The 17,028-nt window shown below is 37.0% G+C and overlaps 1 protein-coding gene across 1 annotated transcript in view; it reads right to left on the bottom strand.

Annotated features, from left to right (window-relative positions):
• COL25A1 (collagen type XXV alpha 1 chain) overlaps positions 1-17,028 on the bottom strand; it is a 527,569-nt gene that overhangs the window by 125,415 nt on the left and 385,126 nt on the right. The window contains exons 11-12 of the mRNA XM_069593542.1: positions 9,729-9,755; positions 7,662-7,706 (exon numbers count right to left, since the gene is read on the bottom strand). Of these exons, the coding sequence (XP_069449643.1) occupies positions 7,662-7,706; positions 9,729-9,755 (72 nt within the window). The remainder of the gene's footprint in view (positions 1-7,661; positions 7,707-9,728; positions 9,756-17,028) is intronic.

The following is a 17,028-nucleotide window of genomic DNA, read 5'->3' as shown; positions in this document are numbered from 1 at the left end:
TTTAGAAACAAAATTCTAAGACCAAGGTTGTCTCACTTGATCTGAAAGTACTACAGTGTGGTGATATTTTCCCTTCCCTTTGCCAACTGCTGTTCACTATTTAAGTTGCACCTTAAGTCGCCTATTCAGGGAAGCATTCCTTGCCTTTTTGCACCAGGACAGGCTGCCCTGTGCTTCTCTGCTGTGGTACTTAACATATTGTCATTTAACAGATTTTTAGTGTACCTGTTTATATCATGTCCTCATCTCCCTATTGGCTGAAATTCCATGAGGGCAGAGACCGCTTTAATGTCAGTGCTCAGATGTGCCTTGCGCTTACTAGTAAGGACTGAAAAAAGATTTGCTGAATGAAAGATTGAAGAAACCGGCAAATAATCAACGAATACATTTAACGTAAGTTTTTTCCCCCTCAACTCATCAGGTTAAATATGTAGTTTAATTTGATTTAGTAAATAATATTTTGGTGATCCTATCTATAAAATATAGTGCCTTTTCAATGAAAATGAATATAAGTGGACTTGAAGTCATAATTCAGTCAAAGATATTTGCCTTCTTGCTGTTTTCTTTTGCAACATCCTGTGATCAACTTTCTTTCCTCTCATACCCAGTCCCATTGGATTTCCCCACCAATCCCATTTCCTTAACTATTCTTAGCTCTCCCAGTATCTTCATTTAGTAGGATGGTAACGAGTATTAAAATTTACAGCAACATGCCTAAATGAGGTCAAAGGAAAGTGTATTTTTTGTTTTTTTAATTACCATCATTTTTGAAGTTTCAAGTCAGGAAGCATTACATTACTTCCTTCAACCAACTTTTTATTCCCTCCTAAAGGAATTTAAATTTAATTATATAAAGAATAGAAATATCTTTTGTTTCACTCAATAGGTAAAATTAAGTGAAAAGTTTCTTTAAGAGTAAGCTTATATATAAAATTGACTCTGAGTATACGCATAGAACTCAGAGATGATGTGATTTTACTATATGAAATATTCTGTAGATGAATGGCCAACAGGCAGATGAAAAAATGCTCAACATCACTAATCATCAGGGAAATACATATCAAAACCACAAGGAGATATCTCATAGTGCCTGTCAGAACAGCTATCATCAAAAAGACACAAAATAACAAATGCTGGTGAGGATGTGGAGAAAAGGGAATCTTGTGCTCTGCTGGGGAGATTGTAAATTGGTATAGCCACTATGGAAAACAGGACGGAGGATCCTCAGAAATTTAAAAATAGAACTACCACAGGATCTAGGAAGTCCACTTGAGGGACTATATCCAAAGGAAATGAACACGCTAACTTAAAAAGACACCTACATCCCATTTTCACAGCAAGATTATTTACAATAGCCAAAACATGGAGACAGCCCTAGGGTCCACCGAGGATGAGTGGATAAAGAAGTGACGGTGTGTGCGCGTACCCAATGCAATACTATTTAGCCACAATCAACGAGGAAATCCCGCCATCTGTGACAACATGGATGGACCTTGAGGGCATTCTGCTAAGTAAAATAAGTCAGACAGAGAAAGACGAAAATACTTTATGATCCACCTTTATGTGGAATCTAAACAAAAACAAAAACAAAACAAAACAAAACTCATAGAAAGAGATAAGATTTGTAGTTCTCAGAGGTCGGAGTTGGAGGTTTTGGAGGAATTGAAGGAAGGTGACCCACCTGGGAAAGGTGACCTTCACCAAAGGTACAAACTTCCAGTTTATAAGACAATGGAGATGTAAGGCACAAGACGATGAGTATAGTTACCACTGCTGTACTATGTATATTAAAGTTGTTAGAATAATCCTGAGTTCTCATTACAAGGAGAAACATTTTTTTTCCATTTCTTTTCATTGTATCTACATGAGATGATGGATGTTAACTACATTTATTGTGGTAATCATTTCATTATATGTGGAAGTTAAACCTTTATGCTGTATGCAGCTGCTGCTGCTGCTAAGTCGCTTCAGTCATGTCCGACTCTGTGCGACCCCAGAGACAGCAGCCCACCAGGCTCCCCCATCCCTGGGATTCTCCAGGCAAGAACACTGGAGTGGGTTGCCATTTTCTTCTCCAATGCATGAAAATGAAAAGTGAAAGTGAAGTCGCTCAGTCGTGTCCCACCCTTAGCGACCCCATGGACTGCAGCCCACCAGGCTCCTCCGTCCATGGGATTTTCCAGGCAAGAGTACTGGAGTGGGGTGCCATTGCCTTCTCCATTATGCTGCATACCTTATCTCAATAAAACTAGAAAAAAGAGAAATATCCTACAATAGGAAAGCAACGATGCTGCTTCAAAAAGAAAGAAAGCATCCTATTTTCATAGTTATCAGAGAAAACACAATCGTGTATTATTAGAACTATAATGTCCACAGTCACCAACTTCCAAAGATAGAAAAATTAATAAAAATAATTTAACCAGCAAAGTATTACATTGCTATAACACACTTTCCCCAAGCTATTAATTAATCTGAAATAAAAAACCAGTCACTTTATTTACACTATATATCTTTTCTTAAAGTGTAAAATTGGAAAGTTATAAATACATTGGGTAATAGATCACTGGGTAAATTTAAGCTAACTAGACAGGAAATAAACAGAACTACAATATATTCAAATCCTTCAGGAATTTAACTCAGACATTTTAATGATAAAGTCAAGGTTGCAAAAGAGAAGAGTTTTATTTCGTGGTTGCAGAATATGAATCAGGAATAAAAAAGTATTGAGTTCATTGTATACAGCTCACTGTATAGACTGGAATAAACAGCTTGACCTTTGAAAGTCTGAGGGCTTCCATTTATCTGCTCTCTAAATATACTTACAATAAAAATGCCACTAGAAGTATGCTGTGAGGATTAATGTCAGTGAAAAACTGTGAGACTCATGGATAAGAGATGAAAAGGAACTCTAAATACCATAGCCATAAACTAATTAAATTTTAATGTTACTTAAAAAAATCACATAGTTATCTGGGATAGATTCATGGATGATACATTAATATCAATATTTTATTTATATTATATTTGAAGTTTTAGATATAATAAACCCTAGCAAGCATTTGAAAAATACATGAAACAAGATCATCCGATACTTATCTTTTGCTTTGGAAACAATCCCTATGATTCTGGGTCCTCAGAAAAATCCTAGCCTGCTTAGACAAAATAATCTGTTCTGAATCCTGAAACTCTTTAACGTTAATTTTACGGTAACAGAGATAAGGATGTGAACTAAGGGTTGCACAGAGTGGACCTGTAATGTCCCGTCATTATCTCTAGCCCTCTTCTCCTACGGCATTTGCACAGCGCTGGGCACTGCTTGCTATTCAAATACCTTGTTATTATGATGACTTATTCCTAATGCAAAAATGTGGAAACAGTAGAAAAATTCAGGGTTCTAATAACATGTTAAGAGTTGAGATTTTTAAAGTTCTGAGATATACATACATATATGTATATACATACAAAAAATTACAGCCAGCCATTTATTGCATTGAGCATTATTAAGTCTAAAAAATTTTTTACTGCAAAATTAATTTGAAGCCCACTTTCCAGTATATCTGAGAAGCAGAGTTTAATTGACAAACATTCAGTTATATCAGTGGTAAAGAATCTGTCTGCCAATGCTGGAGATGCAAGAGACGCAGGTTCAATCCCTGGGTCTGGAAAATCCCCTGGAGTAGGAAATGGCAACCCACTGCAGTATTCTGCCTGGAAAACTCTATGGGCAGAGAGCCTGGTTGGGTTATAGTCTATGGGGTCACATAGAGTTGAGCATGATTGATCATGTACACGTGCAGATATGTATCTCTTCATGTATGTATTACGTGCCTGAGTGTGTGTGTGAGAGAGAGGGGGAATGAATCAAATAGCATAAACAAAATGTTTATAATATCTTTGAACCAACAAGATCTATTTGTGAGAATTACAAAAGTTGCTGTGCTAAATAAATTAGCCAGAGGCAAAGAAGGCAACATTCATTTCTTTTTAGGTAAGACTTAGCATTAAATTTCGGAGAAGGTAATGGCACCCCACTCCAGTACTTTTGCCTGGAAAATCCCATGGACAGAGGAGCCTGGTAGGCTGCAGTCCATGGGGTCGCTAGAGTCGGACACGACTGAGTGACTTCACTTTCACTTTTCACTTTCATGCATTGGAGAAGGAAATGGCAACCCACTCCAGTGTTCTTGCCTGGAGAATCTCAGGGACGGGGGAGCCTGGTGGGCTGCCATCAATGGGGTCGCACAGAGTCGGACACAACTGAAGTGACTTAGCAGCAGCAGCAGCAGCATTAAATTTTCCCTAACTGCTTTGGCTATTGGAAACAAGTTCAAATTATGGAAACAACTGCTTTTAGAATTGGGAACAGGGAGGGGAAAAGAGACACCTGTGACTTTTTGCGGATGCCCAGTATCTCTTAGTGACTTAGATATAAATTAGAACAGCCCCTTCTCTCACTCTACAATGAAGCCACCTTGAGCCCATACAGGAAGAAGTTTAAAAGGCTGTACATGAGCTGTAAGAGCACAGAGTGTCTGACTCCAGACAGCACTCCTCCAAGACCCCACACCGGTGAGTGAGCTTTCAAAGTAGTGTGAGAAATGTCTTTTTCTTTTCTGTGGTACTTGTATTCCTACTATTGGAAATGGGGTGCATTGTGACTGGAGACATAGCAGGTAGCACAGAAATATTTTACCTTCTTGTGTGACTTTACACTTCATTTTCTTCCTGGCTTCTCGTCCTGTTAGGGGGTAAGCCTAGGGCTCATTTGTTGCAATTCTTGAAGTCTTATACTATTAATACTACAGATAGTTGATAATATTTATTGAGCACCTATTACATTATGTTCACTTTAGACATATTATCTCATTAATATTGCAAAGTCTATATTAACATTTTATACAGAAGCCTTAGAAACATTAAGTAACTCACACAAAGGAGGACAAAGACTTGAAGCTTCCTCTTTCAGACTGCAGAGACCACATACCACACTGTCTCCCACTTTTCACAGAAGGGTGTTTAGTAACCCTTGAAAGATTATAAGGCTGCTGCTGCTGCTGCTAGAAGGGGCTAGATTGGAGTTTAACGCCATGTTACTGCTTCTGTAAGTCTGTTTTCCTAATACGATCTGAAGAATTGGAGGACCATTACAAAAATAAGAAGTATTCAGATTAACAATCAAGTTGACCAAAATTGAAAAGAAAATGTTTAAAAAAAAATCACCATCAAGTTATTGGCCAAAGTCAGTCACCTCAATCTGAATGGATGGAAAATATTTTAGTAGAAGACAAGTAAAATATTTGCTTAATACAGTCATTTTCTTTCTCTCTTATAATAGAGAAGTTTCTAAAAATTTTCTAGTTATTTGCCATGTTTCTGATAGCTTAGAAATAATATCCTTCCTTAACCAGTACTTGACAATGATCTAAGCATCAAAAGTTCTTCTCTGGAAAAAAATGAAATTGTATCATGCAAAGAAGATATTTTCTCTAGACAGTTTAAGAATATCAAGGTGCTTAAAAAATTATTAATGTGATTCTAGGCTCTCTTTCTATGGAAATAAAGTTTAGAGAACCAAGGCAAAGTTCATAGCTCTAAGTGTAAATTATCGATATTACTCTATTTTCAACTTTGTTTTTACTGTCTAAATGACCTGCTACTTAAGTGACTAGCTACTTAGATTTTTTTGTACTTTATTGTCCTAAAGATGATATAGCAAATATTACAGGTGTTAGATAATGGCTATCATTAAAAGAAATTCTATAAACAAAATTTTAATTAAGTTATATGAATTAAAAACAAATCTTGAACTACATTTTGCTGATACCTTCATAAAAGTATGAAATCATTTAGCTTCCCTAGATTTTACAGAAAACCCTTAAAAATGCCACAAAGATGTATAACAAGGCATAAAGCTGCAAATATTAACTATTTCCTTGAAATATAATTTAAACTTGGTGACTAGGACAAGAAAATGTCACATTCCTTTCTCTTGCTAAGGAAATTGCATGCTTCCTTTGGAAAAAGAAAGAATACGCAGTCTTCATAAGCATATATGTGACAGTTTTAAACTTGTGGACTTGTTTTGTTTCAAGGTAAAGTTTTCAATAAATTTTCATGATTATCTCAAAGTTGAAAAAGAAACAAAGAAGTAAAAGCAAAACATTAACCTTACATGTACAAATATTAAAATAACATTTATGTTCTATCTATATTTTGTCCTTTCCAAATATTATCCTGTTGTGTAATTTTCAAATTCATCATAGAATGAATATGCTCTCAAATTTTTACTTATGTTTCCCTCCATGATCTACAATATTCTAAATGGAGTATTAATCCTCTGTCTTTATCAGAATCTGTGAAGCAAACAGGTATGCATTTTACTAAGTGGGAAAGGGCAGTGACAGGGGCATTGAACTACTGATGAGCGCCCAGTGTTTGATTTATGGACTACAGGCTGCCATAAGATTTGGTTAAGAACACTCATTTTACTTAGGAATCAAGGAATTCTGGAAATAGAGAGTCTCTTACAACAGAGGTCAATCAAATATCCAGGATTTCACTAAAATGAGCTGAAGAAAAAGTTTAATAGCAAACATGGATGTAAGGGCTTTATGCCTATTTCCTCATTTAATCCTCACAGTAACCTTATGAGGTAGGAATTGCTTGTCTCCTTTTTAAAGATGAAGAAATTGAGGCCAGAGAATTCAAGGACTTTGTCAAGATTTACATTCTCTGAGCTGCAGATCCGCGTTCTTAGTCACTTCGTAGGTTTTAAATTGCCATTGTCTATGTCTCATGGAGAAAAAGATGGACAAGCTAGAAGAGGTCAAGAGGAGGTCTATTCTGTCCATAAGGGCTGGGCCCTTTTTGATTTCAATTCAGAATGCCTGGATTTCAAGTCCTCTGGGAACACAAGCTGGGTCACAGGATCTCAAAGGGCCAGCCCAGAAGCTCTGAGGGAGACAGGAAAGTCCCTGGCTCAGCTCCCCGGTCCCTGGCTCAGCTCCCCGGCCCCTGGCAGACTGGCCCGCAGTGACTTTGGTAATTGCTTTGTCCTACTGGCAAGTATGTTGCAGGAAAAAATGCACACAGGCACACAGATATGTCTATGTAGAGCTGCGGGTGGTTTTTTTTTTAACTTTTTTTTTCCACTTTTTTTCCCCTTCATTACTAATGTACAATAAAAGCATGCTATCAGAGTTTAGCAAATCTATTTAATTCTTAATTTTGCTTAGCCGTAAAAAAAGCTTGAATCTGAATTCACGATCCCAATAGCATCTCTCTGTAGGAATAACTTTCATTAATGCAAGAAATAAGACATATTAGTCTGCCATAACAAGAATAAACCGGAGTGCACCTTATCACAATCAATGTTAAATACTATATTTCTCCTCCTCCAAATATATTTATGAGAAAGATACCAATGTATCTCATATATATCAAATCAAATAAAAAACTGTCTAAGAGTTTTTGGCTATTTAATGCATTCATTTAAAAATTAAACTAATTTGATCATTTGCAACATAGTTTTCCGCTATTGTAAAAGTGTATATAATATTTTAATAAGCATATAAACTTATTACCAACATTACTGATTAGAATAACTTTGTGATTTTAATCCTCCTCAAATGATCAAAAGTAGTATATTCTATGGAACTCACCTTTTGTCCATTCATCCCTGGAATTCCAGGTACTCCAACAGAACCCTACGGAGACATATGATTAAAATAAATTGATATCATAAGCACAAAATAGTTCAATTCTAAATTTATGTCATATTAATTATGTCAGCTATCACTTTATCTTACTAAAACATACCCGAGAGGCTATGTTTTTCAGATCGTATCTACTGTGTTCTAACACACAATCATGTAAACAGAATCATCAAGCTTTTCCAAAAGCCACGAAGTTAAATCTCACCATATTTGTGTCTACTTAACCCTAATGTGATTTTAAAGAATTTCACATCATAAATTGAGATCCAAAGCTATTAGAAGGCCTCATGGCTCCAAATTTGGGTGCTTTTGAGAATTAAATAGGCTTAGTTTCATCTCAAAAAAGCTTAGCTGTACCAGTAACTCTTGAATTTCATGAAATTAAATACCATAAAATAAAAGGCAATGAAAACAACAACCACTATAAGGGACCCATGTTGTAAAAAGTGAAATTTGTTGTATTTGAAGCATTTCCCCCAGACTCAGGGAGTATGTTTAAACCATGTGAGGGTGACTATATCTTCCAAAGTAGACTAGGCAGGATGCCGCAAATGGTGAGCATAGACTCGGAACAATACTAGTCCTATACATTGAATATTATAATATTATGTTGTCCGTGTGTATGCACGGACGTGTGCACTTGGATGTGTGCACACATGAGCACTGGGGTGATTAGAATAGAAAAGAAAAGTAGTAGTTACTACCTGAGAAAATCTTACATTTAACTAGATACAGAAACATTAGCAAAATTTTTCAAATAGTGATGTCATTTCCCTCCACACATCTTCCTTTGAGGCTCTGGAGAAATCATTTTTTAAATAGAATGTGCTTATTTTTGTTTAGCACTATAAAACAGATTTTTCTTAGTAGGTGTGTGATATTAAACTTTTTAAAGAATAATAGAAAAGATTAAAATAGTAATTAGAAATCCAAAACTTCTCTAAAACATAAAGTCTATTAAAAATATAGTCATTTCATGCAAAAAAAATTGAGATGGCAAGCTCCTTAGTGCTTTCTTGGTGATTATATTGAGTGGGTCATTAAAGGACTTCCCAAAGCCTGAGGCAGTAATTTTATCCTGGTAGCATGTGGATTAGGGTAGCTTTACAATTTCACACCATACTTAATAGAGACATTATTGCGAAGGACAAAGTGTTCCTATATACAAGTTGTCTCACTACACACTGGCTTTTACTTGGTTTGTGGGATCATGTTTCAACAGATGCCACATGCCCAAGCTTGGGGGATAAACGTCTCTATCTTTAATGGATTCCAAAGATAAAGAATAATCACTTTTCCACCTGTTGTAATTTAATTATTATTATTATTATTTTGGTTATCTGCAGGTTAAATATCCTTTTATGTCCTCCTTGTAGGGTGGGAGGTGGATAGGGAGTGGGGGTTTAGTGATGTTTTGTTCGCAAAGGGCCATCTACTTGCTATTGATGCATTTACTACTGCAGAATTGATGTAATTTTAGAAGTGTTAGACTCTCTTCTCCAGAATGTAAAGGGTCAAGTCTGATGGCTCTGGATAATATTGAAATAACAATCGGAAAGCCATTTTTGGGGGTTGCTTCAGCAAAGGGAGATACTAGTGGGCCACTTGAATATAGCCACCAAGCAACAAATACATTCTTTGTTCTAGTCTGTTTAATGGTCCTTTGACAATCATATATTTGTGCAAGACCATGCATTTAATTTGCTATGTCTAATGACCCTTCAGATTTCTAAGTTTTGTCACAATGTTTTACTAGTATTGGAATTAAAAACTCAATAACCTACACATTTGGCAGACAGCTTAAAAAGAGTCTGCTCTGGATTTATTGGACTTTCTATAATGGAGTCAATTAGAAATCTAATGGCTCACATTATATGATTGTATTTTTAGAAAGCAGAACGCACAAACCAGACTGCTTTGGTATGGCTCACAGTAGCTAATTCCGTTCCCTTCTCAGGCCAGTCATTAGGCGATGGGGATATAATTACTTTCACAGTATTGTTTATACTCTACCTTTTGTCCTGGAGGTCCCAGAGGACCCTAAAAAAGAAAAACAATTCAATTAACATAATATTGTAACCGTTTTAAACTTAAATGACCGATTAAAGTTGTCCTATTCTGTAAGGTTCTCTTTGCTGAAATACGCTGATGTTGTATACATCAAGGAAAATGAGAATTTTCGCTTGGAAGTACACAATGGGTCTTTTCTTCTCTCTTGTTCTCTTTTGAAGAACGTTATGCAGTAGGATCCCGATTTTTGCTTTTAAAAAAAGAATCACAACATTGTAAATCAACTATAAATTAATTTAAAAAATAACCTTTGCCCTATCTATCAGTTCAGTCTTATTTAAAAGGCTGGAGATGTTGCTTCTAGAAGCACTTATAATGCAATGCAGTTCCCAGCCCACTGACTTGTTCTATGACTTCTGCATCTGCAAAACTTCAGGAAGCAGATTTGCAAAGGAAATCATTGAATGGCATTATGAAGAAACATGTTTTGTTCTATTCTTCCTCTTATGAAATGTGGCCAATCGACCTGCACAAAAACTTGTTTCCAAACTAGGGGATGCCAAAGTCAATTGTGGCAACTAGTGTGCACCAAAAAAGGGAACAAAAGATTCTGTCAGCTGTTGCATAAACTATGACACTGGGGTGGGAGGAAGGGGGGAGAAGAAATATAATATTTAGGAAGATGAATGGGAATATTTACATTTAAAATGGAAATGCGGCAGTTCTGAGATTTAGAGTTCTTTGACTGCCAAGTCAATGTTGGGGATCTGTGGGCTTTATTTAGAGCAAAGCACTCTTTGAGATGGTAGAAAAGAGCACAATGAGAGCTATAATTCTGACTACTGAGGTCTATTTTTAAATAAAAATATCAAGCACTTTTCTTCCAATTCTTTCAAAAATGCTTCTAACTTCAGTGTATTTTAACAAAGTTATAGATCCTCCATCATTCCATGTATTAATAAAAACCTCTTTATTCCATTACACTTAATGGTTAACTTATTTTCAATGTGTGACATTTCAGTTAATCAGCATCTTACATTGGACTCTAACATAAAGCAAGAGAATGGTAATTAGAGGAAGAATTGGTCATGTATAATTTTTTAATTAAAAATACACAGTGTTTAAGAACATTTAGAGAATCTGTTCCTCATAAATTATTTTGCAATCCTCAGGAAGACTAACCATTTCCTCATATAATCAGCATTAGGTTTTTGAAAGTACACTGTGCAATATCACCTTTATATATTCCTTTAAAAAAATGTAGGATATAGCTTTATTGACTCAGTGACAATAGAGGTAAGGAGATGTAATGTTCAGACATATGAAAAAATACTGGCCTACAAGCCTAGGAACTGAAAGAAAGTGAAAATTTTTTCTTTTTCCTTTTTATTACAAAAAGTTAAAAGCATGATAAAGGGTAGGAAGAGTAATATAATCTACACCTATGTATCTATCATTTATATGTTACACTTATATGTAACAATTAATGTTTTGCCATATATATTCCTTTTTTATTTACTCAACCAACCATTTTCTTAATGAACTTGTTATCTCATATATCTGCATGGTCTGACTGTCTCTTCACTTATCTTACTCCTTCAGTTTAAAATTCTCTGTTTTAGATTTTGCAGAGAAAACAGAGTCTCTAGGGATAAATTTCCCAACATCATGTCTCTCATCAACTCAAACCCACGTGGCTCTCCTTCCTATATCAAAGGGGGAAGATGCCCTCCTCCCACAGGGCAGGGGCATCCACAGACTGGGATCCATCCTTGCCTCCATCCTCAGGGATCTTTCTCAATCAATTATCTCTCTAACCATATCAGAGCCTCCTGCTCTGCACGGGTTCCTTCCGCTTAGCACATAAACATGTGTAATCATTTCCTCACTTGGGTAAATTGTTTGGGAAGTGAATGTTAATGCTAAGTAAAGGCAGAATCTCGAAGTTGCAGTGAGAGGAGATCTGAGAGGGAAGAAAAGACGTGGGTTTCATCCTTGTCTAGGATTCCATTTTTCCAAGTGTCTCCAGAGTATTTCACTTTTTAAAATGTTGATGTTGAAAAGGAAATCATATAACAAAAAGTACATTAATTCAATGTTTAGACTGAGAATGTATATGTTCTATTCAAAAAGGTTTGTTTCCCATTTTAAACCTAACTGCCACTTGAAAGAATACTGTTCATTAAATTGGACATTTTGTACATTGACATATAACCCTGGAAGGGAAATTTTCAGATGAAAATAAGAGCAAATTTTAAATCAGATGTTTTAACTAGAGATGAACATATCTGGTATTTTCTAATTTTGTCTTTGTTGCATGATCACAGTAAGTCAAAAAAACTGCTCACAGCTCTGAAATCTGTGAAATCTTATTAGCTGCATATTTTAATACAATACTTAATAAAAGTCAAAGGAGGTTATAAAAATCATATTTTCTCACTGTTAGAAAACTACTGCCATTTTTGCTAAACTCCAAAAGTAAAAGCAATTTTTTAGAGGTAGCATTAATTTTGAATTGTGAATACATATCTTATATTTTCATGACTATGTTGCCAAGGATATATCCTCAGCTACCAAAAGTATGCATGTACTCCCGTGATCGTGCTGGCAGGAAAAATGGTTGCAAGCCAAAGTTAGTGTCATTTATTATTAGAAGGGAACTAGGAAAAAGTAGTGTTGAATATAAGACGCAGACATGCATTCAAGTGAGTACAGACACACACACCACAGCGATAGCTATTTTGATTAGTATTTTGCTTATGTATATATTTTTTGACTATGCACTGATTAATAATCCCATTATATATCTGTGGCATTGTGGTTATTAAATTAAAGCTTCAGTTCCATTCAGTTCAGTCGCTCAGTCGTGTCCGACTCTTTGCGAATCGCAGCACACCAGGCCTCACTGTCCATCACCAACTCCCGGAGTTCACCCAGACTCACGTCCTTTGAGTCCATGATGCCATCCAGCCATCTCATCCTCTGTCGTCCCCTTCTCCTCCTGCCCCCAATCCCTCCCAGCATCAGAGTCTTTTCAAATGAGTCAACTCTTCGCATGAGGTGGCCAAAGTACTGGAGTTTCAGCTTTAGCATCATTCCTTCCAAAGAAATCCCAGGACTGATCTCCTTTAGGATGGACTGGTTGGATCTCCTTGCAGTCCAAGGAACTCTCAAGAGTCTTCTCCAACACCACAGTTCTAAAGCATCAATTCTTCAGGGCTCAGCTTTCTTCACAGTCCAACTCTCACATCCATACATGACCACAGGAAAAACCATAGCCTTGACTAGACGGACCTTTGTTGGCAAAGTAATGTCTCTGCATTTTAATATGCTATCTAGGTTGGTCATAACTTTCCTTCCAAGGACCAATCAATGAAAGCTTCACTGATCAAAAATTGATTTTGAAGTTAGGGTATGTTGCTACCAGTTGGTTAAGATGTCCACATCTGAGTAGTTCTGTGGCCTCTAGTATACATACAAATTTATGAAACAGTGAGTAAACGCCATAGAACCACTGACTGACTTATCTAATCTTTCGTAAACTTACTTATATTCTTAGCCTGAATAATGACTTGGATGAAGACTCATAAATTCATTATTCACCAGTCAAGCTAGTATTTCCTATTAAAAACTGTTCTCATATTCTAAGGTTTCTAAAATAAATCCATTATTGTTATCCCATGTCTTAAAAATTTGAATCAAATAGTTTTCAAAACTGAGTCAATCTTTTTAGTTTATTCTTATCAATCAATGACTTGTTCCTTTTGTAAGTATTTTCTTGGCAGGCACTTTTTTGCTTGTATTTACTTTGTAGACTCTTTTATTTTCTGTTATCATTTCTTTATCCTTATCTACAGACTGAAAATTGTGTAACATTCAGAATCTCAATATGATAAATTATATTTAAGTTCAATTGTAGAAGTGTTAAACTATATCTTAAAATATACTCACTTTGACATAAGCTCTTGGTCAGAATGTATGAGCTCTTTTCATTAAAGGATCTTGCATAGTGAACTATTCATAACATAAGAATCAAATGAGCCACTGAAAACTTCTAAGTGTGGAGTAATAGCATCACTCATCTGCATATAAATGTTGGCACCTGAGTTTTCATGTTCTTTCAGAAAAGACTATAGAGAGTGATGACAAGTTAAGTGAGAAGTTATCAACAAGCAAGAAATTGTATAGTGCACTGATTCTCGTTCCTGTTCCTGCCCCACTAGATTCCATTTTTAAAGATTATATAAAATATTATGTATACAAATGGCAGCCAAGCAAGGTAAAGGAATACCGTAGTTCCCATCTAGTGATTGCCTTTACCAAACGGTGGATTACTTGGGCTTGAGGGCGATCTTTTACTCCTCCAGATACTTCACTCGAGGACAATCTCCAGTTCACACTCTTCTTCAGCAGCACCGCTCTGTTCTCGTTCAACCGTCATCTCTCTCACCTAAGCGAATGTCACGCCCTGCTAAAAGCCACCGTGTTTTCAGTCTTCTTCAACCCTTTCTGCATAGCGATGCCTGAGGGACCTTTCTTAAAAGGCTTTCAGCTTCATACCTTTCCTCAGTTGAAAAAGCCAGGCTTTCTCATCTCTACACCTCTGCATCTCTGGCTGTCTGTTCTCTTAATGGCCTTTTTCTCTCTGATCAAGCTCAGAGCCGCCCCTCTTAGGGCTAGGTCCCCTTCTTTTGTTTTCCAAAGTACCCTTATGTCTGCACTTTTTCCCAGAATTTACCAACAGAGCTGTGATTGTTGAGATACTTCTTTCTTCACTCTGAACGTCTCTTATGCACAATAGCTGGCATAGTAAATGCTCTTTTGGGTTCATTCATGAATTCATCCACTTAGCAGTTTTTAAAATACCCATTAGGTGTCAGGCAATGTTCTAGGCACTGGGGATACAGTAGTGAACAAAAAAAATGAAAATGCAAGCCCTCCTGGATTTCATAGTCTAGTTAATGGAGAAAGATAGCAAAAATAATAATAAAAATAATAAACAAGTAAAATATAAAGTTGGATCAGGTGGTAAGTGTCAAAGCAAATAAGGGGTTTGGAACTGGGAGACGTGTATGTGGTGGCATTTTAAATTGGGGATTTGGTGAGGGCCTAGGGATAAAGTGACACTTGGGTAGAACTCTAGAAGAGGCCAGCAAGACAGTCATGCCTGTAGAAAGAGCAAGAATATTCCAGGCAAGGGAAGAGGAAGTACAAAGGTCAAGAGGTGGGCACATGCTCAGAGTGTTCAAAGAACACCAAGGAGGCAATAGGTGGGTGGTAGAAGGCAGGGCTGTGGAGAGGGAAGGGAGCTCACATGTGTACAGCCTACAGATGGTCAGCAAAATGGTGCTTACTCATCACTTCTTGGCAAATAGATGGAGAAATAATGGAAACAGTGAAGACTTTCTTTTCTTGGGCTCCCAAATCTCTGCAAATGCTGACTGTAGCCATGAAATTAAAAGATGCTTGCTCCTTGGAAGAAAAGCTATGACCAACCTGGACAGCATATTAGAAAGTAGAGACATTACTTTGCCAACAAAGGTCCATCTAGTCAATGCTATGTTTTTTTCAGTAGTCATGTATGTGTGAGAGTTGGAACATAAAGAAAGCTGAGTGCCAAAGAATGGATGCTTTTGAACTGTGGTGTTGGAGAAGACTCTTGAGAGTCCCTTGGACTGCAAGGAAATCAAACCAGTCAACCCTAAAGGAAATCAGTCCAGAATATTCATTGGAAGGACGCATGCTGAAGCTGAAGCTCCACTACTTTGGTCACCTGATGCAAAGAATTGACTCATTGGAAAAGACCCTGATGCTGGAAAAGATTGAAGGCAGGAGGGGAAGGGGGTGACAGAGGATGAGATGGTTTGATGGCATCACCAAGTGGATGGACATGAGTTTGAGCAAGCTCTGGGAGTTGGTGATGGACAGGGAAGCCTGGAGTGCTGCAGTCCATGGGGTTGCAAAGAATCGAACATAACTGAGCAACTGAAGTGAACTGAGTTTGATAAAAATTACAGGAATGAATGATGAATACATGGAGTAAACCAAGTTTCCCCTTATATCTTAGACAATAGTGTCTCAAGATAAGAATGACAACACAACTTTGAGAATGAATTTATGGTTGCCAGGGTGAAGGGACAGTTAGAGAGTTTGGGATGGACATGTACACACTGTTATGTTTAACATGATAACTAACAAGGGCTTATTGTATAGCATATGAACTCTGCTCAGTGTTATGTGGCAGCCTAGATAGGAGGGGGGGCGGGGTTTGGAGGAGAATGGATACATTGTATATGTATGGTCGAGTCCCCTCACTATTCACCTGAAACTATCACAACATTGTTAATTGGCTATACCCCAATACAAAATTAAAAGTTTAAAATAAAAAGAATATAAAAACAAACAACAGAAAAAAATTACAATGACAAGATTTTTCATTTCTGTTCACCCAAGTCATTCTAATGCTACAAGCCTAATTTCATAGCCTCTGCGGCTGCTGCTGCTGCTAAGTGGCTTCAGTCGTGTCCGACTCTGTGTGATCCCATAGACGGCAGCCCACCAGGCTCCCTCGTCCCTGGGATTCTCCAGGCAAGAACATTGGAATGGGTTGCCATTTCCTTCGCCAATGCATGAAAGTGAAAAGTGAAAGTGAAATCGCTCAGTTGTGTCCGACTTTTCGCGATCCTATGGACTGCAGCCTACGAGGCTCCTCCATAGCCTCTAGATTACCTCTAAGTGCAAGAGTGAGTAGAGTAATTCAATTCATAGTTTCTACATTAAAACTGCAAAGCAAAGCAAAACCACAACTGGATTTTGGCTACGTGGTCTCATTCGTTCAGAGGCTGTCATGGATGTGAATGTAGGTCTAAGGTCTCTAATGCACTTCAGAAAGCCATCATGCAGAGTAGGTAGAATTATCAACCCATGGTAATCTTCAAAGCAGGCAGTTAAGAAATGGATATTTCTATAGCTATTACGCATTGGCTTCACTTTCCAGCTTGTAAAAATATCATTTTTTTTAATTAAAAAGTCTTTTGTTTGAAAGATCATGGAATAGAAAAAATTAATGAATTTTTCTGACACTACTGATGCTAGCACAAATTTGATCGAGGTATTAATTACTTAAACAGGATGTAGAGTTTCTAAATGATGTGCTTTAGGATGCCTCTTGGGAGGTGTTTTAAGGCAACTTCTGGTTGCCTGCTATTAGGAAATGATGTTCTGTGTGAGCAGGGGGCGGACATAGTTCCTGCTCTGTCCCTGATGGCTAACAGTAAAACTGAAGCTCTGAAAGCTGCTGGTC

This window comes from Ovis canadensis, chromosome 6 (genome assembly GCF_042477335.2).
Source record: "Ovis canadensis isolate MfBH-ARS-UI-01 breed Bighorn chromosome 6, ARS-UI_OviCan_v2, whole genome shotgun sequence".
NCBI classification, from domain to species: domain Eukaryota; kingdom Metazoa; phylum Chordata; class Mammalia; order Artiodactyla; family Bovidae; genus Ovis; species Ovis canadensis.
Note: the sequence above shows the minus strand (reverse complement) of the source record. Positions and strands in the feature narration are given on the sequence as shown.